The 14,305-nt window shown below is 39.8% G+C and overlaps 1 protein-coding gene across 1 annotated transcript in view; it reads right to left on the reverse strand.

Moving 5' to 3' along the window:
• Window positions 1–5,445: 5,445 nt before the first annotated feature.
• The window catches only part of IL23R (interleukin 23 receptor), a 28,904-nt gene continuing 20,044 nt past the window's right edge, over window positions 5,446–14,305 (reverse strand). The window contains exons 8-13 of the mRNA XM_028732109.2: window positions 13,946–14,134; window positions 13,194–13,277; window positions 9,805–9,867; window positions 8,694–8,793; window positions 7,932–8,022; window positions 5,446–6,917 (exon numbers count right to left, since the gene is read on the reverse strand). Of these exons, the coding sequence (XP_028587942.2) occupies window positions 6,294–6,917; window positions 7,932–8,022; window positions 8,694–8,793; window positions 9,805–9,867; window positions 13,194–13,277; window positions 13,946–14,134 (1,151 nt within the window). The 3' untranslated portion in view covers window positions 5,446–6,293. The remainder of the gene's footprint in view (window positions 6,918–7,931; window positions 8,023–8,693; window positions 8,794–9,804; window positions 9,868–13,193; window positions 13,278–13,945; window positions 14,135–14,305) is intronic.

Here is a 14,305-nt window from a genome sequence, read left to right on the forward strand (position 1 = left end):
AGGGAAGGAGCAGGTTATAAACCAACTTGATAGTGAGGTTTTAAATCATTCGTTAAAAAAGGGGGGGGGAGCAGGTCAGTGCTGCAGTTTAGCATTGCACTAGTTTCTTCTCATTGGCACTGCATATCTGTGATGTGGATAACAATTCCTGCTATTCAGGAAGTTCCTTCATGGTGCCTCTATCTTCAATTTGGGATGGGATCAAAGAATGATAGAACTGCAGAGTTGGAAAGGACCATGAGGGTCCCCCGTAATGCTGGACTCTTTTGCCTAATGGGGGGCTCGAACCCTACATTAGCAAGATCATGATTCTTTCCTGTTTCAGGAAATAATACACGTTCCCAAGTTTTGTGAACAATACACGTTCCCAAGTTTTGTTTGGGAACTAACACAACTCATAATCCATATTCTGCATTTCAGGTCACATTCTCGCAATTGTTTGAACAAACATGTTAATCTTTCAGAACCTATAGACCTATTTTGTGTATGTTTGTGTGTCTAATGGCAATTTACCCTCTCCATCCTTTTCAAAACATATGTCACAGGGTATTTTCCTCAACTATTGTTCCAATTGATTTATTTTTTATTTTTTAGTAAATTAATCAAGTTCAGAAAAACAAGTCTGAGCTCTTCCAGATTTGACCTTGCCCCACTACTTTTCCCTGGGGAAACCCAATCTTTCTTGATGAATTGGAGCAAACATCAATTGAATTTTCTTAGGACTGACATTTGTTCTGATTTATTGCTAGAGTGGGTTTTCCTGGGGAAAGCAGCAGGGCAAGGGCAAAACCAGGTGTGCTTAGAAAGCCCTGGTCTGAATTGTTTCCCGCTTGTCTTGTGCTTTCTAGGCACAGGTCAAATGCAAGCCTGAATTAGCCCTCATCTTTTACTAAGTGGGATTGGAAAAAGTCCACTTTTATTCCAGTTGTAATTACTGAAGTTGTTTGAACAAAGGGATTTTAGAATGCAAGTACAACATAGTGACAAAGAAGATAAGAAGAATAGACAGTGGGTGGAAGAGATGGTTAGGGACCACGGAAAAACGGAAGGAGTTGGGTATGTTAGCACGGAGAAGATACAAGCGAGATATGAAATGACAGTTGTCTTCAAAGGCTAGAAAAATTGGAGCCGATTTGCTTTTTTCCCTGCTCCAGAGGGTAGTACCTGAACCAACAGGATCAAATGACAAGAAAGGGGATTTTGGCCAAAAAAGGATTTTGGCCAACAAGGAGAAGAACTCTGCTCAACAGTGGGGAAGACTGTTGCAGAAGGTGGTAGGTTTTCCTTCATTGCAGGATTTTAAACCAAGCTTTAAGGATGGCCAACTGATTCAGTGCCTCTTGTATGTAGTTTTAGAAAAAAGTGTTTTACAAAAGTTTTGTAAAATTTCATCATATACTTCGAAATTATTTTCCAGAAAAACCAAGTGTTGGGCTGGTTAACATTTGATGTCCTTTTGATTGTGTTTGTGGGAGCTGGGGTTTTGCTTTGTTCTTGTTTTCATTGTGTATTTTGTGTTCTTCTTTTGTATTTTTATGTTGTGATCTTATCCCTGTGATCTTTGGATGAAGGGTGCTGTACAAATTTAATGAATAGTAATAGTAAACTCTGAATTACCACTTAGCTTCACGAAGAGATACATGTTGAAAGAAAAAGCAAGAGAAAGAGAGAGAACAAAAACAAACTCCAATTTACTACTTACCTTTATAAAGTAACAGATCTTTGTAACATGTATCCAACCTTCTCTTTTCAATATATTAAAACAAATAGTGAACCTTTGGGGGGGGGGGGGAATCAGCAGCACAAGCAATCTATTTCTCTGTACAACATATAACTTACTATCTACAAAGGACACAATTTTAATGTCAGTTTCCAAACCATAACTGCTATTAACCTCAAGACAGCAAAATGAGCAAAAACTGACTGAGAATCTGAGACTGCAGGGATCACCAGTTTCTTTTCCTCTTCTTCTGTTGTTAGACTTGGGTCTTCTAGTTGGTGTTGCTTTGCAGTTTCATTTACTTGAAAAGATCTGTTAGTAACCATTTAGCTAGACTAGTCACTTTCACATAAAATATGCTTTCTGCAGTTATTCCTTTCCTATTGTTATAATATTGTACTGTTCCTTTAGAATGTTCAAAAGAGCTTTAACAGAGGGCTGTATCTAGAATAATGTCCACACCCAAACGAAATATTGCCCTATATTCACCTAGATCTTCAGTCCTCTTACTATCTAGCAGAACTCTAGACATCACTATGTTTTGTGTATCCCCCGTCTCCCTGAGCCCCACTAGCAGCCAGTTATGTGGGGTGGATTCAGCTCCACATGACACAATATAAAATTCTACTGAATGTTAGGGATTAAATGGTTAACAACACATCCACTGTTTTTAGCAGAAACCAGACATCAGGATAATAACTAGTTTGGCTCAACTTCAGCAATGGGAGAACATCAAATGGTCCTAGACCACTTATTACAATTACCCTGGGATGTCCAACCAGCTAATCTCAGTGACTGTGTAAATCTGGCAACCATGGATAGTTAGCTTTCACATGATTGCCCAGATCTTCTTCTTCTCTTCTTCTTTGGTGATCACTCGTAGCCAAGTAAGATTGTCTTCCATAAACACGGTTTTAACAATGAGTTCGTAAGTGACTGTGGAGGCCAATTCTGGATTCACACGTCCTTCCACAGTGGGGACATTGGTTTCCGGATGGGAGTTTATCACAGTGTGGATTTGCCAAACGTGGCTTCCTCTTAGCACGTTTCTCCCTTGCGTCCTGAGTTTGAGTGTCTTCAAAGCCCATGACACCTTTGGTAAAGGCTGTTTTCCAACTGGAGCACTCGCAGGCCAGTGTTTCCCAGGTGTCAGTGTTTATACTACATTTTTAAAGATTTGCCTTGAGACAGTCTTTATACCTCACCCTCAACCCCATTCTGCTCCCCCTGCAGCTGTGAATATGAAATACAGAGTCTTAAATTCTGTCAACATTACCTGCTATAGAAAATTGAGCATAATATTATTGGACTATTACTTCTTTGAATTATATATGCCTGGTGCTTTCAAAGTGTTCTTTAGAGGAAATTTCATTCACACTTACAGTACACTGAACTAGTCTTATTGATATCAATTCATTGAGAAGTTAAACCATTGACCAACTAAGGTTAATCTAGTTTGGAAGCAGCAAGTGCCATGTCAAAACATTTAGAAAGGAAGCAGAAGACATGGAACCTATCCTGTGAACCATTCATATATATTGCAATTGTTTGAAACATTAGGTTAGTTGCTGACTTAGTGATGCTTAGAGCTAACCAACTGAATTCAACAGAATGCAAGTTAGTCATGACTAACTGAAATCTCAGTGGCTTCAGTTAGTCTACTCAAAGTACACCTAAGTCATATTGCCTAGATATTATTTATAACTGGTTTTGAGATGAGATCTGTGACTAGCAGAGTCCATTGATCTTACTGTTCCCAACTCTTCTCTAGAAAAAAAAATGTTGCAGAGAAGTAGGAAAACAACTGGTTTGCATGCAGAAGTTCTCAAGTTCAATCTCTGACATTCTGAGACACTGACCTGGTGCTCCGCTGCTAGTCAGTGTTGACAATGCTGAACTAGATTGACCAGCAGACTGACTCGGTAGATGGCTGTGTACACATATTATATTCTAGAATCTATGGAGACTAGATTTTTTATGTATGCAGACTACACACAATCTAGATCTATTGCATGCATATTTATATATTTGCCCCTGAAAAGTGCTTCTTGAGAAACTGGTTTCATTCACTAAAGCACATTACAGATTGATTCTGCATTAACCTGAAGTGTGTCCATTTGGAAACAGATGTGTGTGGTTTCAGCAATGAGTGGTAAGTCCCCAGCTGCCCAATGAGGCTGTGGGTGGGTGAATGCCTAGAGCGCAATCACCACTTCCTTCTTCATTTGCCTGGGGCATGTGCAGACAGGAAAAGGGTGGATAATCTAATCAAGGGCAGGGTTTTCACACGATCTCAAGTAACCACAACCACCCTTGTGGATGACAGGATCTAGAATCAATCTACATTGAAAGTAGCTTGTTGAGGACTAGCACAAATGATTCTGGACTGAGAAAAAACTGTATTTTTTGTGATACAAATGGAATAGTGTGTACAGTGTCAGGCAGCTTCCTGTGCTCCTATGTTCACATTAATTCATCAAGATGTTTTCTAGTAGAAGCTCCATTTAAATTCCTAGAAGCTGCACAAGAGCTCAGCTGTGGGTTGTTCAGGAAAACATCCCTTAATCTGCAGTACTATCAGCTCTGTGATCAATAATATAGCCCCAAGATAGCTCAGTCTGCAGAGCATGAGACGCTTAATCTCAGGGTTGTGGGTTTGAACCCCACGTTGGGCAAAAAGATTCCTGTGTTGTGTTTATCAAAGCTATTTTGTGTGTGTTTGTATCATTGCATTTAGTGATGATAATGAACATATCATATAGTTGAAGAGGTGGATATGAAAGGATTATCTTCTGTTCCTTAAATTTAATTGCTATTTGCAATATAAGGTTATGGCTCTTGGCAAAACAGAAATATTACCCGATCATATAACAAGAACTGAGTAGATTTCTATTTGAGGTGCATAAAATGCCCGGAGCACAACAACCAAAGAACTTTCTATATCATACGTCTTATGTGTGTGGCTTTCCTTTACTATTTCCTTCCTGCAAGAGCAACAACTACTAATTTTAGACCAACTTGCATTCTAGAGACTTGTGTTTAGTGTCATTTTTCAGTTTCTAGGAAATCATGCGCCTGAGAGCCTTCAGATGTTAAATTTTCTAAAGTCAGCTATATCCTCTCACTAAGTGCTAAATTAAGGTTGTACATTGTAGACATCTTGAAAACTTCTTGGTAGGTATGTGACTTCTCTTTTAAAGGGCCCATGAGTCAACTATGTGGGGACTGTCCCAGTCCTGGCTCACACATGCTATTTCAGCAACATGGTTGCCACTGCAAATTTGCTTCATCATGGCTGGCTCTTACCTCACAAAGGAATGTAGGAAAACTGCCTGTGCCACCTTCTGCCTTGACAGAGTCCACTGATGTTGGCCAGAGAGGGATCTATGTGATGAGGGTTCTGTTGTGAGGAAAATTCATATGCTACCTTGGCAAAATGAGAATGAGTCAGAAGGAACAGTTTTAAGCAATGGCTTAGCCAGGCTGCAGTAGGTACTCCATGTGTGCAAAACAGGGGTAGGGAACTCACGTCATTCCTGGCCACTGTCCATAATGTGTTATAATGTGTAGGGCTGATCAAAATGGTAAGTTTAGAAACACCTGGTGAGCTAAGGCCTCCCCACACCTGCTGTATTACTTATTTCTATATTTAATTTCTCTCCCCACCTCCCTCCCAAAGGAGCTCAAGACAGCAAACACACCCATATTTTAATAGCAAAAAAAGCATTTAAAACATTGTTTTAAAAAACAGTTACAATTTAAAACATTATTTCATCCATTATTTCATGGCAGTATTCTGCAGCCACCAAATGCCTGGGTAAAGAGGAATGTTTTTCAAATTCCTCTGGAAAGTTAATGACGATGGAAGCAGAAACACCTCACTAGAGAGGGAATTCCACAAACAGGGAACCATCATTGAAAAGGCCCCGTCATGGGTCAACGCCAACTGGGCAACTGCAGAAGAACAGGCGCTTGCAGCTGGAAAGGAATAGACCCCTATTAGAAACATTTTTTATCAACAGTTTGATAAACTGGGGGCAGGGAGCCTCATAATTAGATTCTTCCCCTTCTTGGTGGCATTGGAAACTGATACAACTATAGAGACAAGATGTCAGGTATGGTGGAATTGTAACCAAATAAAAATTTCTCCATGTCTTGTTTTGGGTCACACTTATCTTGCTGTTCATCATAATTGTGAATAATTTTTCCTTCAGCAAGACTATAGGGATATTGAGATATCTTTGCCTTTACCTGGCTTTGGCTCACTTGGGTTATCTGTAGTTACTTGCTGTGCAGTTGCTTGGCTGGAAACCCTGCAGTTGATGCAGCTGATAACCATGATAGGCTCATATGATGAAATATTTTGCCTTTTAGAAGAGGATTCACGAGATGGCATTCTGGTCTCATCTCAAGGTAAGAAAGTGGCATGAGAAATTAATGCTATGGTTGCAACTGCAGCTGTTTTGTTTTTTAAATTGGACGAGAACTGAGAATGTTGAGGATACTTTGAGTTATTCTACTTGAAAATGCAGAATTTTGTCATGGTTGCAAAAATTCAGTCCTAATAAGAAAGTCACTTTGCAACGTTTTGAGGAAAGTAAGACATTATATCGGAAGAATCTTCATTCACAGCATTTAAGCAAGACAGAAGTTCATCTGGTATTAAGGTCTGTTCTTGAATATCTTCATCTGAAAGTAGGAGCTTCCACTGGTTGTCTGTTGGTGTATGTGGCTCTTCATCTGTTGAGCTGACCATGTTGCTCTGTCCACTTTTACTGTTGTTCAAAACAAGACTGATTTTATCAAATAAAAATGTGTTTTCATTGGTACCAACAATAGGCCATGTGGTAGCCATGGGACTTGGGAAATCTTTTATTAAACTACTATCGGGGAAAGCTGGGGTGTTTGGTTTTTTATCTGGGCTTTGAGAATGTATTTCATTAGTACTGTCTTGTAAGACTGCTGGGCTGGAAATCTGAGGTTTGTAGCCATTTTCCTCCGTCGTGTCCAAATTGCCAACAAACAGTCTGTCTTCTGGAATGTTAACGTTATCCAGAACTACTTCTCTAGTTTCCTCTTTATGATCTACAACCTTATACTCCTTGTGTACCAGTGTCTCCTCCACTTCAGTTACTACAGCATCCTCATGATCGATGAACAACCCAGTGGAATTGTGTGTTATGCCACCATTTTCCCCCTAAGAAACAATTACAGAAAAAATTAATAAAATGTAGGCGGGGGGGAGGCAGCAAACAGCTATTCGGTTTCAATATCTAGTCTAGAGCAATTGTTTTAACACAGAAATAACACATTATAATAAAATAAATTGAGGCATCTGTAAAACTGATAGGAAACATGAATAAAAAGATAACTACATAAATGTTAAAATAAGGTTTGCATATGTGGATACAGGCAAAATCTATGCAATGCAACTTGAACCAATCTATCTAAAGTTAAGTTGTGATTAACTTTATAGTTCCATTCTTTCCTCTCATGTGATGGGAATCTCATGAGGGTGAATGCCTGGCTAGTTCTATAGATAAGGTCTTATCCTAGGTCAGACTTGTCCATAATCTAGCCCACTATTGTCCACTCTGGCTGACAGCAGCTCTTCAGGATTACAGAGTTAAGGCAGAAATTTCTTCGTTGCTTTTCTTTCCTTGTTGTTTGATACTGAACTATTTCCCCTTTATGCTTTTAAGTCAGCAGTTAACAGAGTTGCTCCATTTTAATTACTGTAAGCCTTTGTTTATGCATAGAAAGAGAAGAGAGTATTCACACGTCAAAAGATTACTTTTTGTGATTTACAGTTAAGGTTACACTTGAATGTAAGAATGAATAGCTATGGAACTAAGTTGAACGATAGGCGATAAATGCTGATAATAGTAGATCAAGTCATATATTATCTTGAGCAATTCCACATTCAAGTAAATTTGGATCTCCTAATCTGACAATTTTATGTTGCACTTGTAGCAAGAGGAAGGAGTGCAAAGTCCTGGTCATGCCATGTAGAGAGATGAACATGAGAAGCAATAGCCAAATAGGCCCACAACATATTCTGAATGTATTGGTCATAAAATAAAGCATACAAAGCTGTTGTTGTTTTTAAAGCCATGCAAACATTTATTCCTACAAATGCAAGGTACCTCCTTGCTTCACTCTAGTTTCTTTAGACACATTAAATAAATAGAATGTTGACTTGTGGAGTTACCTGAAGTGATTTGATCACACTGCTGTTCTGCATTCTAGGATAATCTTCAAAAAGCCATTTCGGTGTTATCGACCAAAATGCTGTTTTAACCCTTTAAAAAAAAAAAGCACAACACATGAATTGCATTTTGGAAGAAATGATCACGGTTCAAATTCATTACTGGATTGGAAATGCCTATGTAGATTAGATAAGGTTGAGAGCAGAATTATATGTAATGGTTGCAGCTCCTTGCCTTCAAATGCAGTTACCAAGAAACACAAGTGAAATGGGGTCTGGAATGATTTTGGTGCAATAGTGGTAAGCGACTAGGAGGAGTGCTGAACCCATTCTCTGTTCTTCCAGAGCCCCTTCCCAGATCACTCCCCCCCCCCCACCCAGCACATTTCTCATTGAGAGAAAAATAACTCTGAGGAGGAGAATGGAGAAAATCTTTTGTCGAATACGTCATAGAATCTTTCTCATGCCCACCACTTCTATGCATGAAGTTGCCTCACATCCGGCTTTTCAGTTGTTTTACACTTGAATACACAGCTTTGCCATCAGTTTCAGCCTAACTGCAGCCAGATACTGTACTACAGCTAAGGACCAATCTTTCACCAGCCCTAAATAACTTTACAAATCAATTACAAAACCATCGCCCTTGTCCTGCTTTAATAAGGGAAAATGTGCACGCAAACAGGCACTGCACACACATTTTCCAAGGCTGAAAAGTTTGCTCGAAGGCTAAGGAGAAAAGTCTGGGGAAACACTTCACGCTTGTACCTCTTAATGTTTGTAGCAATCAAACTCAAAATAATTATAAACAAGAAGAACATTCCAAAGCCAGTTCCCCACAGAACACCACCACCATCATCACCATCATCTTAAAAAGAGAGAGAGAGAGAGAAATGATCAGCACTTTGATTTTACACCAAGTGTGTATTCAGAATTAGCTCAGAGTACACCTCACTTGCTGAATAAAAACAATTCATCACAACTTTATGATGCTTGACCAATTGCTTGTGAAGTTCAGATGTATATCATCACAGTGCTTTGTACCTGCTTTTGCTGAACCTGCATCTTAGAAATGTGGCCTGTATAGACAACCATGTGCCTCTACTCACAGCTGTTCAAATGATGCCATATCAACCACTGAATGGCTAAGCTGATGCACCGAGGAGGGCTTTTCAAATTGCCAAGGTTTCTTATAATGTATTTCAGTACAAGGTGCCACTGAAACTGGCTAGCAGCCTTATGCTTATTATGAAGCTTTGGTTTGACCATGCTTGACATAGTCATGAATATGATGGCAATGGCACTCGCTACTCGAGATACACATGGTTAGCCTTTTTCATCTTTAGCAGAGTGATAAAGATGCTTAACGAGAGAATTGTGTTTCCTTGGCAAACTAGAGAGTAGCATAATTAGATCCACATTTGACAAATCAAGTCTTGGGTAAATTCTGAGAGTTACCATGCCAGTTTGATGGAATGTGAGATACTGTATGGAGCAAGATAGCAATTGGTGATATGTTTCCTGAAGAGCAAACACGCCATCTCACCCCTGTTGTTTTATGTACGCCAAATCTCCTCTGTGTGCCTTTAGCCACTCGACTGACGGCTTTAAAAATCAACCATATGAGTATTTTCATATTGTATATTCAACCCAGGATGTCTCTGGATTGAGAATAATTTGAGTTAGCTCTTTTATGTGTGAAAACACCCTGAACTTTCATTTCCCTATAATCACGTCAGTGAATGCTGCACTTAGTTCCCACCTCTTTGAGATGTTATCACTGGTTGGTGTAAAAAAAAACAATAACCAAAAAACCCTCCCAAATCTGGTAACACAGAAAACTTCTCTTCTGGAAACCTGACACAGAGACATTTCCTACCGTTGGTAACCGCAAACATATTTCCTGGACCATTATATGTGTCTTGAGTTTTCCCCGGCAATGCTAGTCAGAGAACGGGAGAAAGAAAAGCAAAAAAGGAGAATGACTTCCACTGTGGTACAACAGCAAGTGTAGCGAATACTTTGTTCCCTTGTATTGCAATTAGTTTACCAAAAGCACTTTTCCCAAGGGATGAAACCCTTCAGTGCTTTCATTTAAACTGCAATTTGTATTTACTGGTTGTTGGATGAATACTCTCAAAGTTGCAGCTGGTGAAAATATGTCGCTCCTGTGAACAAGGAACATAGGTAACTTCCATAAAGGGAGGAATTCGTCTAGTTCACCCAACACAATATTTGTCTACACCACTGTGAGAAGCTCTGACCCCTCCACGTGCTATTGGACTACAACTCCCATGATCTCTAACCACTGGCCAGGGTATTCACTGGCAGGCAGCAACTCCCCATGATTTCCCAATTCTACCTGGAGAGGCTGAGAATTGCTTCTCACCTGCAAAGCATGTGTGTCATCACTGAGATACACCTGAGGGACTGTATCTCTCCTAAAACTCAGCCTTAGGATCCATCCAACGTATCTTTTGTAGTGTAGTGTGGGGCTTGGGGTATTGTCTACATTAATTCAGCAGCTCTGTCAGTTTGGGGTTTCTTTGTGCCCCACTGGCCTCCAAGTTTGAGGAGGTCCAAGGTAAAGCATCTTTGTCTAGTGCCCCCCTTCTTTGTCAGTACTAGGCTTACTTGGCTGTAGTGCTAAACAGCTGCATCAAGCTACCCTTTCCATTTCCCGCAATGCCCCTGAGTGACGCCAGGTTGAGGTCATTCTGCGAAACTGAAAAGGTGGCTTGATCCAAATGCTTTGCAATGCTCAAAGTGCTCTGCCAGCATTGGGGGGCAGGGGCAGGGGAGGAGATGTAAGGGCACTGAGACCTTAGCAGCTGCCTAAGGATACCAGGTGCCGACACTGGCCCTGCCAAAAAGAGTGTTTGTTGGTAGCCCTCCTGGTAGGATCTGTAATTGAATTAAATGAAATTACATGAACCGGTGTCAACTCTGGTGTAGAAACTATTATTATTTATCTATTTTGATAGAGTGCTTGTCCATTCCAGACAATACAATCGGATTTCCTAAGCTTATTAATGTTTTAAAAACAATGAAAATGTTATTCTTCGTCTTCTGATAAAATGTTTTATTCATAGGCATACTTTAACCAGTTTAGCTAACTAAATCAATTGCAACTTAACTGATTAATCAACGAAGATTTCTGTAGTTGGATGACATGTCTAGTAAACCCACCCACACCTGCCGAAAACTCTGCAATAGCTGGCAATGGGAACTGCATGTGTATGTCTCTGGATCACTGCCATTTTATTTAGGGGTGTTAAGTTTACATTCCTTTGATTTAGGGACTTAAGAGCAGCTGGTTCAGCTTTACCATGAAGCAGTGTGCAGCAGTTCTTCAGGAAGCGCATTCCAGAGGGTGTGCTATTTTCTTTGTAGCATTAGAAAAATAAGAGAGTCCAGTTCAAAAAAGGGAAAGTGTCATTTTGACTTTTCCTTTTTCTAGTGAAAATATTACTAGCACCAGCAGCAAATAGTAGAATGATTAGATATTCACCATCACCAGTCTAAAATAATGCATTAGTTCTCTTTATAGCTCCACATTTCTGCAGGAGTGAATGGGCCAAAATGTCATTTGTGATTGAAATACTGAGTGGGCATTCTGCTCCATTATGCTTAAGAAATGGAGATTTTGTGCAAACAACAGAACTGTATAGAGGTAACATAGTTACTGTACATATTATAATTTTTCATTAAACACTGCCGCCTTGTGGTCTTTGGAGCCACAGCAAATTCTAACAAGAAAATGCGATATGATGTGGCAGTAAAAGGAAATTATTAGAATAACTGGGATGTTGCCGCTATTAACCCTGTGGTGTAATTTCTAAATTTAGTTAGAGCTTTAGAGAAGCAATCTCAGGAACATGTTTTCTGCAAGGGTTTTAGTATGTATGAAATATTCATCATTTTGGGCTGGAGTTATGGATTTGCCAAGGAACCCGTGCAATTCCTGCATCTTCGTGTTCAGAAAACTTCCAGCTGTTGGTTTTCTGCCTGCTACATTGAGAGAGGGTCCCTTCAGACACTCCTGGGTGTTATTGATCAGCAGAGGGTGCCCTCTTGGTAGTTCTACCACCCTCAGAAGTTTGGGTTGTGGTGGCCCAGGAGAGTGCATTTTCTGTGGCAGCCCCTAAGTTGTGGAATTCCCTCCCTGTAGAGGTGTATCTGGCTTCCTCACAATACAGCTTTCACTAAATGCTAATAACACACCTCTTTACCCTTTGTGCTTTGAGGGCCACCCTGTTCTTGTGATTGTAATCTGCCTTAACTGTTTTTAATTTTCAGCTGTTTTAAACTGTCCTGGGACCTGTTGATGAAGGGCAGATAATAAATTTAATAATATTAAACCCCTCTGGCTGGGTTTCCCCAGTCACTCTGGGAGGCTTCCAGTGCATATAAAGAACATAATAAAATTATTATTACTAATATTACTGAGGACACAGGGGTTGGATCTGTATGTAAGAGCACAGTAATACACCTTGATAAGACAGAAGGGTTCCCTGATTCAGCAGTTAAAGCCGGTGTATTACTTTGAATGGAATCCAGTAACACTTTACATAATTGTAGTACACTATCTACTATTTCACAATAATCTGCTTAATCAAGGCTGGGCATAAAAGTCATTCCAGCAAACTTACTACTTTTCATTGCCCTTGGCAAATTCGCCTTAATTCCTATCAAGGCATTATTATTCATGGTGTAGAAATGCTTTGGTTAGCTAACAGTCTTATACTGCATCTCTGATGGAAGAACTTTAAAATCATCAAAGGATGTAATACAACTAAAGGCAAGTTAACAGAAATGAGCAAGAATGTTTGATTTACCGTAGTATGTTTCTTCTAATTATGTGAAAGTCATGCTTATCTTTATTTTTTTCCTGCACGTACGTAGGTGAATCAGGGCCAGTTGCTGCTCTCTCTGACATATACACACACAGTGGACATGAAAGATTAGTATGGCCCTCACATCTTCTACAGAGCGATATGGGTACATACAGCAAACAAATGTGTGTACTGTACATTATTTATGAAACATGTCCTCATCCACACCTTTTAAGGAAAGGTTTAATTCCAGTTAATGCCCCGAAAGTATCTTATTCCAGTTTGGAATAAGATAATTACCATATACACATCAACACATTGAAACATATTTTTACTCCGGGAGATATGACCATACCATAGAGGAAGTTTAGCTCAAACACAGTACACTATGAAATAGTGCCAGTCCACTAGCAATGGCCCCAATGGTACTTACTCGGGATGGAGCAGGCCTTGCTGGTGCCATCTTGATACACAGCATACACTGAAATGTTGAAGTTATGCCCCATTCTCACATTTTCTGTAAGGATGAGGTTTTATTCATTTATTTTAATCATGAAAATAAGTTCTACTGCATAATTTTTAAAAAAGGAATCATGAGTAAAACTTCAGAAATAAGAACCAATGAATTCTAATCCCATGATTTTGTTCTGACTTCTTGGGGAAGGGTGGGGGAGCAGACAGTCATTTAAAAATGCTCTATCACATTTGTATCCCTTTCTCCACATAAGCAGCTCAGGTGGCTCTATGTGGGTTTCTTGTATTTTGTTCCCACAGTAGCTCTATTTGTCCATGTTGATTTTGGTAGTCTTTGCTAAGTTTGCTTGTAGGTTTGGTATGTTTGTTGTCTTTTGGATTTTAAACTAGATTTCCTCCGCAAATGATGCTTTCTTGGTGACCAAGGGTGAGGAAAACAGATTTCACTAAAAGTGATTCTTCATGTTTGCAAAATCTACTCCTGGGGTAGCAAACCTGGTGGCCTCCAGATGTTGTTGGACAACAGCTTCCATCATCTCTGAGTATAAGCTAGGTTGTCTGGGACTGATGGGAGTTGTAGTCTGAGAGCATCTGCAGGGCACCATGTTGGCTGTTCCTGAGCGGCTCAATTATTCTGGTTCCAAGAAGCTATGCATGTCATCAGCCCAACATATCATGAAGGCCACTAAAAAGAGTTGGCTTGTATTTTACCTTTGATAAATGTTGTTGTGTTTTGGATGGGGACTTTTTTCCACACAAGTCCATGTCTGAAATCTGCAGACGTCCATTCCACTATGTACCACAAAACTACTTTTCCAATGGGTTGGGGAGGTTTCCATACAACAGAAATCCCTTTCTGTTCATCGCGGTCCATTTGCATGTTGGTAGGTGGTGGGAAATCTACAGGGGAAAGCAGCAGGGATGACTTGGCTGTTGTCTAAAATCTAGCCAAATATTTGAAATAGTTTTGCAATAGGAAGAAGGTGCCCTTGAAATGAGTGAAGGGTGTATTGAGGGGAACATACAGTGGTGTGCAGCTTCTTCATCTCCATCTGGCACACTGGAAATCAA

The sequence above is a fragment of the Podarcis muralis genome, chromosome 5 (genome assembly GCF_964188315.1).
Source record: "Podarcis muralis chromosome 5, rPodMur119.hap1.1, whole genome shotgun sequence".
Taxonomy (NCBI): domain Eukaryota; kingdom Metazoa; phylum Chordata; class Lepidosauria; order Squamata; family Lacertidae; genus Podarcis; species Podarcis muralis.